Raw genomic sequence first — 15,890 nt, 5'->3', positions numbered from 1 at the left:
AAGCCACCGTCTTCTTCCTTCAGGATCCCTTGGTAATCCATGACAACTTCAAAGCCCGTTATATTAGGAAGAAAGCAATGTTCATAGTATGGTTTTATTTTCGTCTGAAACAACACTTTGTCTTTTCTACCTGTCGTGAGAACTCAAAGCGGAAAACAAGAGCCGCATTTGCGTTGTGAAGTCAGCGCGGCAGGTGCAAAGAGCCCACTGTAATGAACAAAGATGATTTTCTTTTTGTTCCTCTACCGCCCTCTTGCGGTCGCAGCTGATAATGATCCATTTAACAAGCAAATGCTAAGATGACGTTCGGCGTCCAAACGACAATGACAAGAATCGTGAATGAAAAAGCCACATTTCAGCACAAATTTTAAACATTATTCAATACACAACTTATTGTTTCTATATTCTGTTTCACATCTTTCACAAAGTAACCGATAATAATAACTAAATGTCTATAATAATTGTGGTTTTCTTTACATAACTTCTAAACAAATCAAATCATAAACGACTGATGACTGCAGATCACTTCTGTACAACCAAGGTCTAGCTAAACGCCTTTTAAAATCTGTTGGTTTGAACATTAACTGACCTGTAGGAGACACACACACACGCACACACACACACACACCCTCACACATGCACACACACACACTGACCTGCTCACAGAAATGTTATAATACAGTCAAGTAAAGTGTTCCGTTCACATTACTGAACCCTGACTTCCTGAAGAAACTCAGAGTTTGTTGAATCTCACTTCTGTTCTGAAATGTTTTGTGTTCTTCAGAAACTTTTCGCGTCTGGAGAAACCGCTGAAGCTCCATCAGAACCCAAACTGCAGCGAGTTCAGATCTGAACCAGAACCTGGACTCGACTCAAACCAGCCGACACGCTCCCGCTGGAAACCTCGCCCTCCACGTCTGCTGGTGGCGCATTCATGTTTCGCTGGAAAACGCCAGACTCTCTGACGAGATAAAGAATTTCTCCAGAAACCTCCAGGATTCCCTGAACTCGTTTGTCCAGACCACAACTTTGTCATGTTGACACAGAGTGCTGCATTAGACACCAGACAGATGAAACGCTGTGTTTTTAAATCAATCACATTAATGTGTTTCTGCTCCACTTGGGGCTGTATATTTACACTTTTAAAACTTGTTGGGAGTTTTTCAGTTCTTACAGCATCTTAATGACAGATCTTTAAAAAAATTACACTTAATGACTTTTTTTCTCAACTGTTATTTTAGGGATAATTTGGACTACTTCATGTTGTCAGATAGGTTCTATTAAAGTTTTTTTTATTATTATTCTGAATTATGTGGTGGAGGGGCTGAATGTTGTTAGTGAAACTGCATCCAAAAATCTGGCCAAACAAAAGTAGCAAATCTAGCTATAGTCAGCAAGTAAGCTCTAGATTGGTTTGGAAAGCTTTATCTGCCTTTCCGTATATACTCGGGTTATATGATAGTCTTAAACATTTAGGTGAGGGAATTAAAGCAAAAATTAAAACATGAAAAAACATTTGCCTCACAGATTTCTTCTATTTTATTTTGAAACTCGTATCCGGAACAGGTTTCTCACCTTGTGTCTGACTTCCCTCCTGCCTCTCCGCGGTGTAAACTCAGCAGGGGGGTTGTGAGCAAACGGTGGGAGGGAAGGTGGGGGATAAAACCCTTCAGTCTGCCGGAGGTGTGGGGTCGGGAAAGGCGTCCACGCGTCGGGTGGGAGAACAAACCACGAGCTTCGCTTCACAAAGAGGAAGAGAAGTAGGAGAGAGAAAAAAAAATCCTAACTTTGACTATACAGCTACAGTGAAACATGCCAAATGTGTTACTACTTTGAGAGAAGACAAGCGGTTTTGTCCCTATCAACTACTGTCAGCTAGTTAGAAAACAGGGCTGCTCACAACGGGGGGAGATCATGGAAAACCTCTGGAGGAGATGGAGAACGGAGGCGCTTAAATTTCTGAGGAACTCTCTGCTGCTTGGTTTATTCACTGGTAAGTCTTAACTTTTAAGTCAATTTTTTTGTGACGATTTTTTGCCACTTCAATCATTAATTAGGTCCTTCTTGGTGTTATCATCTGACTCGTAAACATCCCTGCTGGGATAAGAAGGAGGGATATTTTCAGCAGCGTGGCACCTTCAAAACTGCAGGAAACTTGATATCTGGTGGGTTCAGAGGACAAGCTGATGGTGTGGAGAGAGGGAGAGAAAACAGCAGGCGGGGATAGAGAGGAGGGGACTGAAGGACATGGTGCCCCCATTGTCTCCCAGCGTGTGGAGAGACAGGAGCCAGGACCTTCTAGTGCAGGGGTGGGCAACTCCAGGCCTCGAGGGCCGGTCTCCTGCAACTTTTAGATGCATCTCTACTTCAACACACCTGAGTCAAATAATGAGGTCATTAGCAGGACTCTGGAGAACTTGACTGCACTTAGGAGGTGATTCAGTTATTGGATTCAAGTGTGTTGGACCAGGGAGACATCTAAGATTTGCAGGACACCGGCCCTCGAGGACCAGGATTGCCCACCCCTGTTCTAGTGGACCACCCAGACAGATGTCCCCAGGAGTCTGCCAGTGGGAAGCGTTTAGGGAGTGCGAGTCACCAACATGAGCAGCTTGGAGGAAATCAGAATAACCTTCCTCTGATTAAAACTTTTAAAAACTGTGACTCATCATAAATGGGCATTTTATTTCCTCTTTTAGTCCACCCCCTCCTCCCAAAAAACCCCCAGCTTCCTTACTACTAGTTTTTCCCACCTGTGTTTGAACTTCTGGCTTTTGAAATGTGCATATTTGCCTCCAGACACGCATCGTTCCAGCTTGAGTGATTGCTGAGACAAAGCAGATCCCTGAGCAAAGACGCACGTGTACACACACGCGCACACACGGGTGTGCTGCTTGTTTTTTGCACAGTGACGTCCGTCCGTGAAGCGAACCCTACGACCTTTCCAATGAAGCATTCATAACCCGTCAACCTCTTGGCATTTTAGATCGCGAGATATCCGTATATGGATCCGTTCGTTTGATCAACTTTGGTGGCATTCCTGTTCCTGTTGAAGAAAGGCATCCCCACAGCATGATGCTGCCCCCACCGTGGATTAGAGATGAGACCATGACTAGATGTGCCTATTTTCCCTCCTGAGCTGTAATATCTTCAGCTTCTCCAAAGTTACCATGGTAATTTTTGGCTTGGTCATAGGGCCAGTCCTGAAATTCTGAATCGGACATCACCAAAATCACAGTTTTTCTTTTTTAAATGACTTTTTAAATCAAACACAGATGCAGTATTGTTTCTTTTCCTAATACTTTTCTGCTTTGTCCTCCACTTTATGCTGCAGTATGTCCTTTTTTTTTTCTCTCCAGGCTTTGAGCTCGTGAAATGTCAAAGCAAAGGGTAAATCTGGCTCCCAACAGCGCTCCACATCCATTTCTGATGTCATCATTAGACATGTGTGTCACAGATTAGACTGTCGGCCTCATCCGGCACACCGGCCTACGGCTTTTTATTCGGCAGGTGGGCTACGTGGGCCGCTTTCGCTGCCTCGTTGAGCAATTAAGATAAGCAATTCGTATCCAGTCTTGCTGCTATTTCTTTTTCTTTTCCTGCGGACAATTTTGTGTTATTTGCACAATTTCAGTGAGTGTGTCATGGGTTCTGCTCTGCACAACCAGCCTGCTGAATCGAGCAACGCAAAGATCATGATTCAACTCTATGGAAATAGCCCTAGGCTTTCAAAGGGAAGATTTGCTGTTTCAAATATCCATGTTTTTCCTTCACTCTGATTTTGTTTTAATGAGGAAAATCAAAGTCCCTGGTGAATGAATGAATGAAACGTATTCATACCCCTTTAAATTTCTCACTCTGTTTGATTGCAGCCATTTGCTAATCTCAGAAAAGTTCATATTATTTCTCATTAATGTATACTCAGCATCCCCTCTTGACAGAAAACATACAGAATTGTAGAAAGCTTTGTAAATTTATTAAAAAAAGAAAAACTGAAACATCACATGGTCATAAGTATTCAGACCTTTTGCTCAGTAGAAACCCCTTTTTAGCTTGTACAGCCATGAGTCTTCTTGGAAATGATGCAACTAGTTTTTCACAGCTGGATTTGGGGATCCTCTGCCATTCCTCCTTCAGAACCTCTCCGGTTCCATCGGGTCGGATGGTGAATGTTGGTCATAGAGTTGGATGCAGGCATGCATAACAAATCACATTTTATTTGAAATATATTTACATTTTTCAAGAGTACATTGCCAATATACTATTACAGAATTGTACAAATTGTCAATACATTCAAAATTTGCAGACAACATGCTTATGAAAATTAGTACAATGAAACAATAGGTACACTTTAGAGGAAATGTGAAAAATATTGAACCAAGGACAGAGTATTGTTTTAATTTAATATCACAGTATTCCAGTATTATTGCAAACATACTGACATTTCTCCTTCCTAAGAACAGTGAGGATCAATGACAGAACATTCCCATTCACTGCACTTTACAGAAACCTACAAAAAAGAACACTTGTATTTTAAAGAGTACAGAAAAATGGCAAAGAAAAAAGTCTGACCTACAGTTTTAAGACGTAGCGGACTCGCTATGCATGTGACATCATCAGAACTGATGATTCAAGTAGCTGCAGCTTCTCTTCTCTGAATGGAGCTACAGCGACATCTGCTGGGTCTTAAAGGAATATTGGGAATTGCAGTATTTTGCACCAATGTTATGTTATTTTTTTTCACATTTCTTCTATCGAATGTTGGTTCCTGGGTGTTTAATGAGACAATAAAGTTTTTAATAATGTTCTTTGTGTTTTTTCTATGTAGCTGTTTGTGTACAAATATAGTAACAGCACCTTTATTTTAGTCCTCCATTATGTTTAGGTTTCTGTATTCAGATCAACAAAGAAATAAAGTATAAAATTAAAAATTTTCATCTTTATTTAGTAAAGACGGAAGCATCCTGTTCAGTTGATCTAGATTTTAAAGCTTCTAATTATGGCAGAAATTTATTTTGCGTTATTCAATCTGAAGATGTTTAAATAAAATGACATGGGAACATTTTAATTAATCAATACAGTTTTTTTCCTTGAAAGCTTCTTTGTTAAGCTTCTTTAAACTAAACTTGGCGCCCCCCCAGGGCTGTGTGCTCAGTCCTCTGCTCTTCACCCTGCTGACACATGACTGCACAACAACCCACACCTCCAACCATATAGTGAAGTTTGCAGACGACACAACTCTTGTGGGCCTCATCACCAAGGGCGATGAAACCCACTACAGGGAGGAGGTCCATCTTTTGACCAAGTGGTGCAGCAACAACAACCTCTTGCTAAATGTCAGCAAAACCAAGGAGATTGTTATGGACTTCAGGAAGGGCCAGAGAGGGAGGAAAACCGCCAAAGACTCTGACTGAGATGTACATAGCATTCCTGGAGGTTAACTTCGCAATCAAGAAGGAAAAGTATGATGGAGGAAAAAAGACAAGATCAATCTGGAGTCCAGAGAACAAGAAGCTGATTGAGTCTCTAGGAAAACTGGCTTTTGAGCAGCTGCTGGAGGGAAACCTGATCTTCTATGACAAAGAGCTCAAAAAGTGCGGCATCAACATCAAAGATGCTGCGTTGTTCTCAGGAGTGTTCGCTGAAATGTTTAAAAGAGAGAGAGGGACGTGCGACATCTCCGTCTACTCCTTTGTTCATCTGAGCATCCAGGAGTTTCTGGCTGCAGTCTACATGCTCCACTGTTTCACCAGCAGGAAGTCAGAGGTGATCAAGACGTTCCTGGGAGAAAAATACAGAGAAACATCTCTAGATGAGTTCATGAAGAAAGTCATGGAGAAATCCCTCAGCAGTAAAAATGGCCCCCTGGACCTGTTTGTCCGCTTCCTTCATGGTCTCACTGTGGAGTCCAACCAGAGACTCTTAGAAGATCTGCTGGGTCAGACAGAAAACAGTCCAGAAACCATCCAGAGAATCATCACCAACCTGAAGGAGATGAACATTGATAGAATCTCTCCTGACAGAAGAATCAACATCTTCTACTGTCTGGTGGAGATGAACGACGTCTCATTTTATCAGGAGATCCAACGGCTGCTGGATTCAGGGAAGCAGCTCTCAGTGACTGACTGTTCAGCTCTGGCCTTCATGCTGCAGATGTCAGAGGTTCTGGATGAGTTGGACCTGGAGAAGTACAACACATCATGGGATGGACGACAGAGACTGTTTCCAGCTGTGAGGAACTGCAGAAAGGCTCGGTGAGTCCAGATGTTTTCATTGTGTGAATGCTGATTCAGCTCTATTGTCCTCCTGTTTCTTCTTCTTCTTCAAGTTGCTTCTGGATGTTTTTGGTCTTTAACTTCTTCCTTCATCCTCTGGACTATTTCAGCCATTCAACCATCTAAACATTCAGCTCATCCAGGACAGCTGCAGCTTCTGGTTTTAGACATTTTGATCATTTAAAAAATATTTATCTTTTTATCAGTTTTCATGTTTAAATGAATAGAAAACCCTGAACTCTAGAAAAAAATCTATTTTGTCTGAAAGATCCAATCAGCCAGAGAGACTTTTACACTTTAAACTCCTCTTCACTCATTGAGCCGCTACTCCTTTTAGGATCTTTGTCTTTTTAAAATAAAATCACTGTTTAGGTTTGATGGACAATTTAAAATAACCCCAATAATTGCTGCTGTTGTCATGGAAACCAGTTAGAAACTTAGTGAACCAACTTTTCCTCCTCCCACTAGTTTCCTCTGAGTTTGTAAATGAGAGCAAAATGTGGTGATTGTTGTCTGGCTCCAGAAAAAGTCCTAGTTTCTGTCAGATCCTCCCAAAGCTCTGAGAACTCTGCTTCCAGAGCTGGAACCATTTTCCTCATCAACTCTTCATCTGCAGCTTTTGTTGAAGCTGTTAGCCATGAAGACCTGGAGAGACATGAGCTTCAACTCTTTAGACATCCCAGCCTCTTCTAGTTACTGGAGAACTTTCACTGCTTCACCATGAAAAATGCTGCTGGACCCAAACGCTCTGTTTTGGTCTTCAGCTCTGTAAGAGTTTAGCAACAATTTCTTCTAACATCCAAACCTTTGTTCCTCTGAGCCAAACGGTCTAGTCCAAGTCCGAGCCGTGAGCAGTTCCTCCTCCTCTCCATCATCTCCAGTAGTTTCCTTCATCAGCTCAGTCAGCCTCTTCATCAGCTGCTTCAGCTCCTTTGAGGCTCTGATGCTGCAGCTCCATCAGATGCTGCAGAGAAAACTGAACTTTCCTTCACAGATGATAGAAGATCTTCAACATCTGACTGCAGCTGAAGGTCTGAGGACATGAAGCCTGGACCAGAACCAGAACCAGAACCTGGACTTTAACCAGGAACTGCACAGATTCTCTGTGGGGTCAAACTCAGTAAATTGAAGATCAGATGTTGATCAGATGATGACATCACTGTTATCATATTTTAGTCTGTTTCTGATCCAGATTGATTTCATTAGAACTGAATTTATTTCTTCTCTAATCACAGACTTGGTGGCTGTTTGCTCCTAAAGGCTGATTGTGAAGTTTTGGCCTCGGCTCTGAAGTCCAACCCAGATCTGACTGAACTGGAAATAAATCAGATCGACATAAATGGAGGTGGAGACTCTGATCTGAAGCCTCTGGTTGAGATCCTGGAGAGTTCAGTTAGTAAAGTGAAGAATCTGAGGTTTGTTTTCTTTATTTATACAATAAAATTATTCATTTATACTTTAAATATTAGTTTAATTAATGCTTTTATTCTAATATATTTTATTTCATAACAACCTGTTTAAATGTCAGAATAAAATCTCTAAAACTTTTTACCTTATATATTATTTTTTTTCTTATTTCAGACTTTGAGATTATTGAACTTTGTTTTTCAGTTTTTTACTTTAAAATGTTTTTTACTGATGAACAAAATGAGTAAAATAATTCAAATGATGTAAATTAATGATGGAGATGTTTCAGTTTGGTTTGGTAAAGATTCAGATTGTTTTATTTCTCATTTCTGATTCTCATCTTTACATCCAGAATGAAATGTTGTTCCTCCAGAGTCGAGCCACAAACACTGACAAGTTCAAATCATCATTAATGACCAAATCTAAGAAATGACTGATTGTAGAAAAGCAAATCTAGATGAAATGAATGAAAGTGAGGTTTGCAGCAGCAGCAGGTTCCTCGGCTTTGTCCTGAAGCTGTGGTTCTGTTGGGCCGGGTCAGAGAGGAACCGTCCTCTTCAGTCTGACAGCTGTCAGTCGGTTGGAGCCTCGTCTCTGTGATGATGCTTCATCAGGTCACGTCTCCTTAGGAAATAATGGCCTCCATTGGCTTTCAGCAGCTTTAATAAGAACCCAAGGCCATTAATGAACAAACTGAGTGGTTCTGATCCAGTTACCAAGTCGGGTCTCCAGCTGATGATCAGGAACCAGCAGAAATAGCTCAACTCATCCAGGCTGATAGAAAACTTTGAGTTTATTTATTGATCAAATGTTCTGGTTCTGCTGGTTTGGACTCTTTAAACCAGTTTGACTGGATCAGATGTTAGAATCAGTTCATCATGTTTCTTTTACATTCAGGGAAATTAATTTTCTACATTTTTATTATTTATTTGTTCATGTTTCAGTTTTAACCTGCATCCTGTTGGCTTCAGCTCACATCTTTTATTCTTTATTCAGATTGAACGAATGCAGTTTGTCAGAGGCCAGCTGGACTTCTCTGTTCTCAGCTCTGAAGTCCAACCCGACCCACCTGACAGAACTGTACCTGAGCAGCACCAACCTGGAAGGTTCTGGAGTGAAGGAGCTCTGTGGTTTTCTACAGACTGAAGGCTGCAGACTGGAGACATTGATGTATGTAATTATATATTATTGATTTTTCTGTGAATAGTTATATATAATTGATCATAAATCAAATTAATTTCTTCTGTTCTAATAAATATTTTCTGAGTTTGTTCCTGGACTTGGATCCAGAGTTTAATTTAGTCCCTCTGTGTAACTGAGTTGGACCTGCTGATCTGAGGTCAGAACAGGACAGCATTCGGACCACCAGTATGTAGAAATGCCCCTCATGTGAAGCAGGTCAAAGGTCATTCAACCCAGTCTAGAAAAGTGAATTGCTGGAATCTGACGGGAACAAATCAATAATCAATGATTGATGCTTCAACACTTTGATCAGAACCTGGAATGATTTTACTGACTAAAATCCTCCAACACAACATGACCCAGTACCAGGTTCTGGTTCTGGTTCTGGTTCTGAAGTCAGCAGGTCTTTATTGAAGCAGCAGCTTGTTGGCATTAATATTGATGAGAATCTTTAACTGGTTCTGTTGGACTGGTTAACCTGCATCCTGTTGGCTTCAGCTCACATCTTTTATTCTTTATTTAGATTGAAGGACTGCAGTTTGTCAAAGATCAGCTGTGATTATTTGGCCTCAACTCTGAAGTCCAACCCGACCCACCTGACAGAACTGGACCTGGGAGGAAACAGACTGAAGGATTCAGATGTTCAGCAGCTGAAGAATCTTAAAGACTTTAATGTAAGTAAATGTTTGTAGTGAGTCCAGCTGCTGTCAGCGTATTGAACTAAACCCAGTTAGCATCAAAGCAAAGATCCAGTGTTCCCAGTAAAGCTGCAGCTTCTCAGTGGGAGGAGAATGGTTCAGGCTTCCTGATTGGACACAGAGACAGCAATCAGCCAATCAGAGGAGCAGCAGCTTGCTGTGCTCCTGCGTTTGTGTTGGTGTGAAGATGAGTGTTGTTGCTGTGTCCATGTCTCCAGGAAGTCCAGCTGGACTCCAGCGTCCAGCCGTCCAACATGTCTAGAGACAGTGGTCCTCATCCATCAAACTGTGGCAGCAGCAGATCTGATCTCAGATCTGTTTGTTCTCTCAGTTCAACAGGAAACAACTGATCAGGTTTATCTTGGTCACAGCTCTGAGATCAGTCTGACTGCAGCCTGGAAACCATCTAGTGGATGTGCTGCGTCACTGACTGCTGCTGGAGAGAGGCTGGAAACACTCACTGATCTGCTCTCTCCTTCCTTCTTCTCTCTGCAGGTTCTGATCTCTATGAAGTAGAAAATTGTCTCAGTGTCCTGCTGATCCTCAGAGGTTGAAGCTGCAGCAGTTTGAGTCTAAAGAGACTCTGACTGGATCATGATGATGACCTCTGACCTCCAAGGTTTTCCTCCCGTTTATTTTCTCGTGTCTGTCATTTAGTGTCTGATATTGTTTGTCTCTTTGGATCAATAAAGATCCAATTCAAACTGGGCTCCATTTAGAGGCTTCATGGAGTTTTGATCTGAACTGGATTCAACTGGAAAGTTGATCTTTTTTCTCTCTGATTCATTTTGATCCTGGAACCAGAAATGGTCTGAGAATGAAAGACACTTCAAACCTCTTTTCTCTGCTGCTTCTTCCTTCTGCTGACATGAAAATGTTCCTCAAAGCGCCACAGATAAAAAGATGCTTTACTGGAAACTGCAGAGAAACTTCAGCTTCCATCAGAGAAACCAGTTTAACCAGTTTAGAACTGGATGTCCTACAGAAACTCTGATCTTAGAGCAGTTTTCAGGAACATGTGGAACCTGGAAAAAAAAGATTTTATATATTTTATGTTCATTGTAAAAGCTAAATCTTGAAGTTTTACGTCATCATTGATTCTCAGCTTTAATTTCTCTGTTTTGGTTTTTACTTTTTTAACTCCATATTTCATGTTTTGAGTTTTCTAGAGAACTTCAGGCTCTTTACTGTGATTTTACTGATTTATTCAAACCTCAGAGAATCACTGGGATAATGTGCTGATTGGTTCATGTTTGATTTTCATAATTCTTCTAATGCAATGTGGGTTGCTGGATGTTTAACGACCAAATAAAGTTTTTAAAAAATCTTTGTGTATTTTTTATGCAGCTGACTGTGTACACATATAATAACTAAACCTTCATTTTAATCCTCCACGCCGTTTTAGCTGTATTTTAAGTTTTCACATTTAGTTTCACAGCTTAAATTAGTAAAAGCAGAAACATCTCAAGTTGATTTCAGCTTTAAGCTACTAATTTAGCCAGCAGTTTATTTTTGCAGTATTCAGACTGAAGATGTTTTTTTAATAAAACAGATGAGAATCAATCTTTTCAATCAAAACTCGATTAATTACATCAGCTATTGAATTAGAATAATAACTTGTATAAAACTGCCATTTCTGTCTGGTTAATGGTGCAGCAGATCCTGCAGGGGGCGCTCTGGGGCCTCAGTGTTCAGGTCGGTTACAGTCACATCTCCCAGACTCCTGAATCTTCTGGTTCCTTCCTGAAATGATTTCCTGCAATAAAATGTTGGTTGGAAATGAGCAGAAAACTGAGAAAAACCTGAAAAAGTTCAAATCTGACCTAAAGTTTTACAGCTCAACTCACTGAGAAAACAAAGAGAGGAAACATGGAAGGAAAGGAATTTAATATCACCTGGAAGGGGGCGGAGCCTCAGGTGAGAGAAGGGGCGGAGACTCAATTCTAGTCAGGTTTGGATCAGAACCGGTTCAGACTCCATGCAGCAGCAGAGCAGAGTCTGGATCAGGTGAGTTTTCACTTCTTCTTGTTTTCCTCTCTGGGTTTTCTCTCTGTGGAGGAACCAGAACCAGAACTCGGCCCGGTTCTCTTTCAGAGTCAAGCTGCTGGCTTCATGGAGCTGTGGTTCTGGTCGGGTTCTGGTTTCCTGCTGATCAGAACTAACAAACTGACAGCAGATTTCTACAAACTCTCTTAAAGCTGCAGTTTCCAGTTGCTGAGCTGAACTGGTTCCAGTATCTTTACTGGTTCTGCTGCTCTTCCTCCCGCTTCATTGTGCGTGTCGGTTTTCACAATAAAAGCGTGATGATCCGCTGCTTCATGGGTTATTGTATTTGATCGCATCAGAGGAATATTTGTCTTCATCAGTGGCCGAAATAAAAGGAACCTTTTATAGTTCATGTGTATTAATGATTTTGATGATGGCTTCACAAATGTAATGTTTGTTACCAGTTTTCTCAATGGTTGATTATTTTGTGACTTTATATTTGTGTGTTTTTATTATGTAAAACACTTTGTCACTGCATTGTTGCTGAAATGTGCTACACAAATAAACCTGATTGAAAAGGAGCCAGCAAGAAGAAAAAAATCAGGGAAAACTTGATATGTTTGCTCACAAGATTCTTAAAAAACAATAATTAAACCCTTCACCTCCAAAATTCTCACCTTCTTGAAATTATTTCCACTATTTCTTTGCTCTGCAAAAATATATCAGTCTTGCACAGCAGAAACGACTTAAAGCTGTTGGAAAAGTAAAATTCTGGCTGATGAGTAAAAATATAAGGGATCAGATCAGAGAGCCAATAGAAATCCAAGAAAAAGAACTTTTGAAGAATTTTAGTTTTTCAGGAGGCAAATCAAAACTCAAAGAAAACTGTTTGCCCCAACAAGCGCTGCACTCCGAATCCACTAAAACAAATATTTATTGTCAAATCAGTCAGTGACAAAAGAAAACAGCCACTGACAGTCAACATATATCAGGATTGACTACAAATTATTGTAATAACTAATAAAGATGAGTTAAATAGGATTTAATTGACTCTCCTGTTACTAAACGTGAGTTTGACAAGAACTTTGACAATATTGCATTTACTAATTGTTTTTAAATATGTCTATCTGAGTGACAAGGCTGCCACAGTTTCACCAGCAGATGTCACTAGTGAGAAATGAATGAAGCATCGAGTTATGAACTTTTGGGCAAAGCAATGGGCCGGGAAGCTTCATTGCTTCATGAGGCTTCATTTGACCATCACTGCTCTTTAGACACTTTGTCTCATGCAGAGCAACAACCAGCCTCTGATGACGTCACTAGATGCCACCAATCAGAGGCCTTCAGGTCACATGATGGAGGTTTTTGTGTCCACACAATGAAAGGTCAATAGTTCATCTTTGTTAATCATGTCAGTGGTTTTATCGTGTCGGCGACACTTTAAGTTTTTTGCCAACTTCCATAAAAATAGAAGAAGAAGAAAAAAGTGCAGATGAGCTTCGTCTGCAGAGGATTCTTCAGGTCAGAGGTCACATCTAATTAGAAACATTTCTCTCCTAGATTCATATGGAGGAAACTAGAAAGAACAAGAGACTCTGCAGCTGCAGCAGGAATGAGAAGCAAAGAATCTGGTTCAGCCTGTCAGTGGCGACGGGATTCAAACTTTCTGCAGTTTTTGCTGTCAGGAGTTTCCAGTTGGACATGGAGGTGAGAACGATTCATCTCAGCCGCTTCACTGAAGCTCAATGGGTTTTTCAGCTACAATGCAGCTTGATGCTGCTTTAGTTTTTCATTCTGGTTTGAAGTTTTGCTTTTAAAACATCTTCTGTTCTCTGAGGCCACCAGCTGGAAACATGGAAGGAGAAAAATCTGAACATTGTGTGGATTAAATCCCTGGTTTTATTCCAGAATGTTACATGGAATAACAGGAACAGGATTAAATCTTGTTCTGGCTTCGTGGCTTTAAAACACTTTTCTCTTTTTATTGGCTTTTTATTTTGTTTTTATTACAAATTCAGATTCTTTTTTGTCATTATTATGAAGTATTAATTTAATTTAAAAAGCTTTAAAGAGCATGTTAATGGGGCAAAATGTCATTTTATTCTGTTGTGGTGAAAAAACTTGAGCTAAAATGAGACATGATAGCAGCTCTATAGATTCAGAGCCAAACACTAAAACTTCCTCCGGATCTGTAGCATTAAATCCACTTCAGAACAGATCCAGACGTCCTGAGCAGATCCTCCAGAGAAAAGAAACACAAGATTTGAACTTGGATCATTTGTGACTCAGCTGCTTGGATGTGTGTTTGACTTTGAAAGGTTTTGTTGTGAAGCAGAAAGTTGATGAAGTTCACAGTGAAAACGACTTCAGTCCACCTGAAACCTGCTTTCACTCAAACCGTCTGATTCACTTTAAGGACGGGAAGTTTCTGATGCAACAGGAAGGAACAAAAGGTCAAAGTTGAAATGAAACAGAGATAAACTCCATGTTGCTCACAGATCTGATGGGATCAGTTTGAACAGCTGTTGTTTCAGGAGAACAGTTTTGTTTTTCAGCTTTTGTTGACGGATGAAAATTTGCATTAGAAGATGAGATAATAACCGACTTTCTTTGGTTTATTTGTGTGGATTTAAAGTCGTACAACCTTAAAGAAAAGCAGGAAAACCTCGAGGAGAAACCTGAGCAGCGTTCTGACAGACCAAACACTGAGAGGAACCAGAGTTTTCATCGTCAAAGTGACGACTGTGAAATCAATTGAATCGTGTGACTCGTTTCCCATCAAATCCCAGACAGGAGAAGCAAAGCCTCACGTCTCCAACATGAAGATGGAACAGGATGCAGGACTTCCACCGAGCGTCACGTCACTCACAGCAGATCAGGAGTCTGGCTCTTCACCTCGACACTACCTAAAACCTGGGACAGCGAGGGGTTAAAGGTCATCTCCAGCACCTTAAATGTGCAACATTTCACTTCATATGAGAGCATCTCAGTTTAGAGGCCAAAACCAGCCAAGAAGCTTCAGAGTTTTCCTGCAACGTAGCGCTGGTCTATTGGCCTCAGTGAGGCTGGTTTTACTGAAGATGTGTTCAGGGCAGCAGGAAAATTCAGCGCTAATACGGACGGGACCAACGACTCCACCTATGATGATGCTTGGATATGAGTTGATATGTTCAGATCTACATGAGATGAAACAGTCGATTTTCATCACATATCAGCACATTCTCCATCGGTCACCCTGCCGTCTTTCTGGATTTATTCATTATTTACATCATCAATGGAAATTGTTCAACCAGATGTTTATCTTTATTTTAATTCAGATCAAGTCAGCTTACATTCCTCTCGTTAAATAAGAGTCACTGCAGGATTTTATTCAGTCTGACCAGAAAAATCTTCCTGTAAGAGTTTAACACAGCAGCTGCATTTTATGATTTTAAACTGTTTTTATTACATATATAACTACAAAAAGTGAATTAAAAAATGTTAGGATAATATGTGAGTCAGTAAACTGTCAATATGACTCAGGAAGACTGTTAGTTTTTCTCTAAACTCCACATTAAGTGGATATTAAATGTAAACAATGCAGCATTATCAGGACTGTAGTTCCCACTATGGCCACCAGAGGGCGGAAATTCCCCGCTCTGAATATAGAGGTGAGTTTGTAGAGCTGCAGCTGGTTTCTGATTTCTGTTAAGTTGATCACGTTTATATCTTTCTCATTATAAATACTAATATTATTATGGTCTGTCTAAAGGACTGACAGCTGATTTAATATATAGATGTGTTATTTACATACAGATAACTCATCTATATATCCTAAATAAATTACATATTAATGTTTCCTGATGAAATAAATAACTGGTTTGTTCACCAAGATGCCGAGTTTCCGTTTTAGAGTCAGGAGAATATTTATGATATATTATTTTTTTCTGGAAAACAGAATAATTATGATACTTTTTCTTCAGAGCCCAATTATATAATTTATATCACATCTTAAGAAAATTACACACTCATGCTTTCTGGTAATATAATAAACTAACAAGCTAAAATGTACTTAGAGGAGAATTTAGTTCTTTGTGTTTTACTTTGAAGGAATCCACAGGAAGTGCTATTCACATATCAGCTCTCTAGCTTTACTCTGGTTGTATTTACATACTGCGTCCACTAGTTAGCTAGTTTCCCGCTCCTGATTGGCTAATGTAGCCCGTGTTGCTTTTTTCGTGTTTCTGCTGTTTTATTTCTTAAATCTTCTTTCTACTTTAACATGAAATCAATGTTTTATCTGTCAGTGTGAACTAGAAGCAGCTCCACAGAGATGAAAACAGCCCGCAGAGACTCTGAGCGG

At 40.3% G+C, this 15,890-nt stretch overlaps 3 protein-coding genes and 1 long non-coding RNA gene across 4 annotated transcripts in view; 1 reads left to right on the top strand and 3 right to left on the bottom strand.

Moving 5' to 3' along the window:
- The window catches only part of LOC114140903 (uncharacterized), a 1,158,965-nt gene extending 1,148,076 nt beyond the window's left edge, over window positions 1-10,889 (top strand). The window contains 3 exon segments of the mRNA XM_028011200.1: window positions 8,679-8,852; window positions 9,388-9,538; window positions 10,058-10,889. Coding sequence (XP_027867001.1) covers window positions 8,679-8,852; window positions 9,388-9,538; window positions 10,058-10,078 — 346 coding nt within the window. The 3' untranslated portion in view covers window positions 10,079-10,889.
- On the bottom strand, window positions 8,483-9,443 carry LOC114140950 (uncharacterized). The gene is made up of 2 exons (XR_003594724.1): window positions 9,343-9,443; window positions 8,483-8,633 (listed from the first exon to the last, which is right to left on the bottom strand). It is a non-coding gene; the product is annotated as an uncharacterized LOC114140950 (long non-coding RNA).
- Window positions 10,890-11,142: 253 nt separating the features above from the next.
- LOC114140929 (methyltransferase N6AMT1-like) overlaps window positions 11,143-15,890 on the bottom strand; it is a 53,212-nt gene continuing 48,464 nt past the window's right edge. The window contains exon 7 of the mRNA XM_028011276.1: window positions 11,143-11,318. The gene's annotated coding sequence lies outside the window, so the exon portion shown is untranslated. The remainder of the gene's footprint in view (window positions 11,319-15,890) is intronic.
- The window catches only part of LOC114141200 (multidrug resistance-associated protein 4-like), a 1,409-nt gene continuing 1,342 nt past the window's right edge, over window positions 15,824-15,890 (bottom strand). The window contains exon 3 of the mRNA XM_028011681.1: window positions 15,824-15,882. Coding sequence (XP_027867482.1) covers window positions 15,824-15,882 — 59 coding nt within the window. The remainder of the gene's footprint in view (window positions 15,883-15,890) is intronic.

The sequence above is a fragment of the Xiphophorus couchianus genome, chromosome 24, assembly GCF_001444195.1.
Source record: "Xiphophorus couchianus chromosome 24, X_couchianus-1.0, whole genome shotgun sequence".
NCBI lineage: Eukaryota > Metazoa > Chordata > Actinopteri > Cyprinodontiformes > Poeciliidae > Xiphophorus > Xiphophorus couchianus.
Note: the sequence above shows the minus strand (reverse complement) of the source record. Positions and strands in the feature narration are given on the sequence as shown.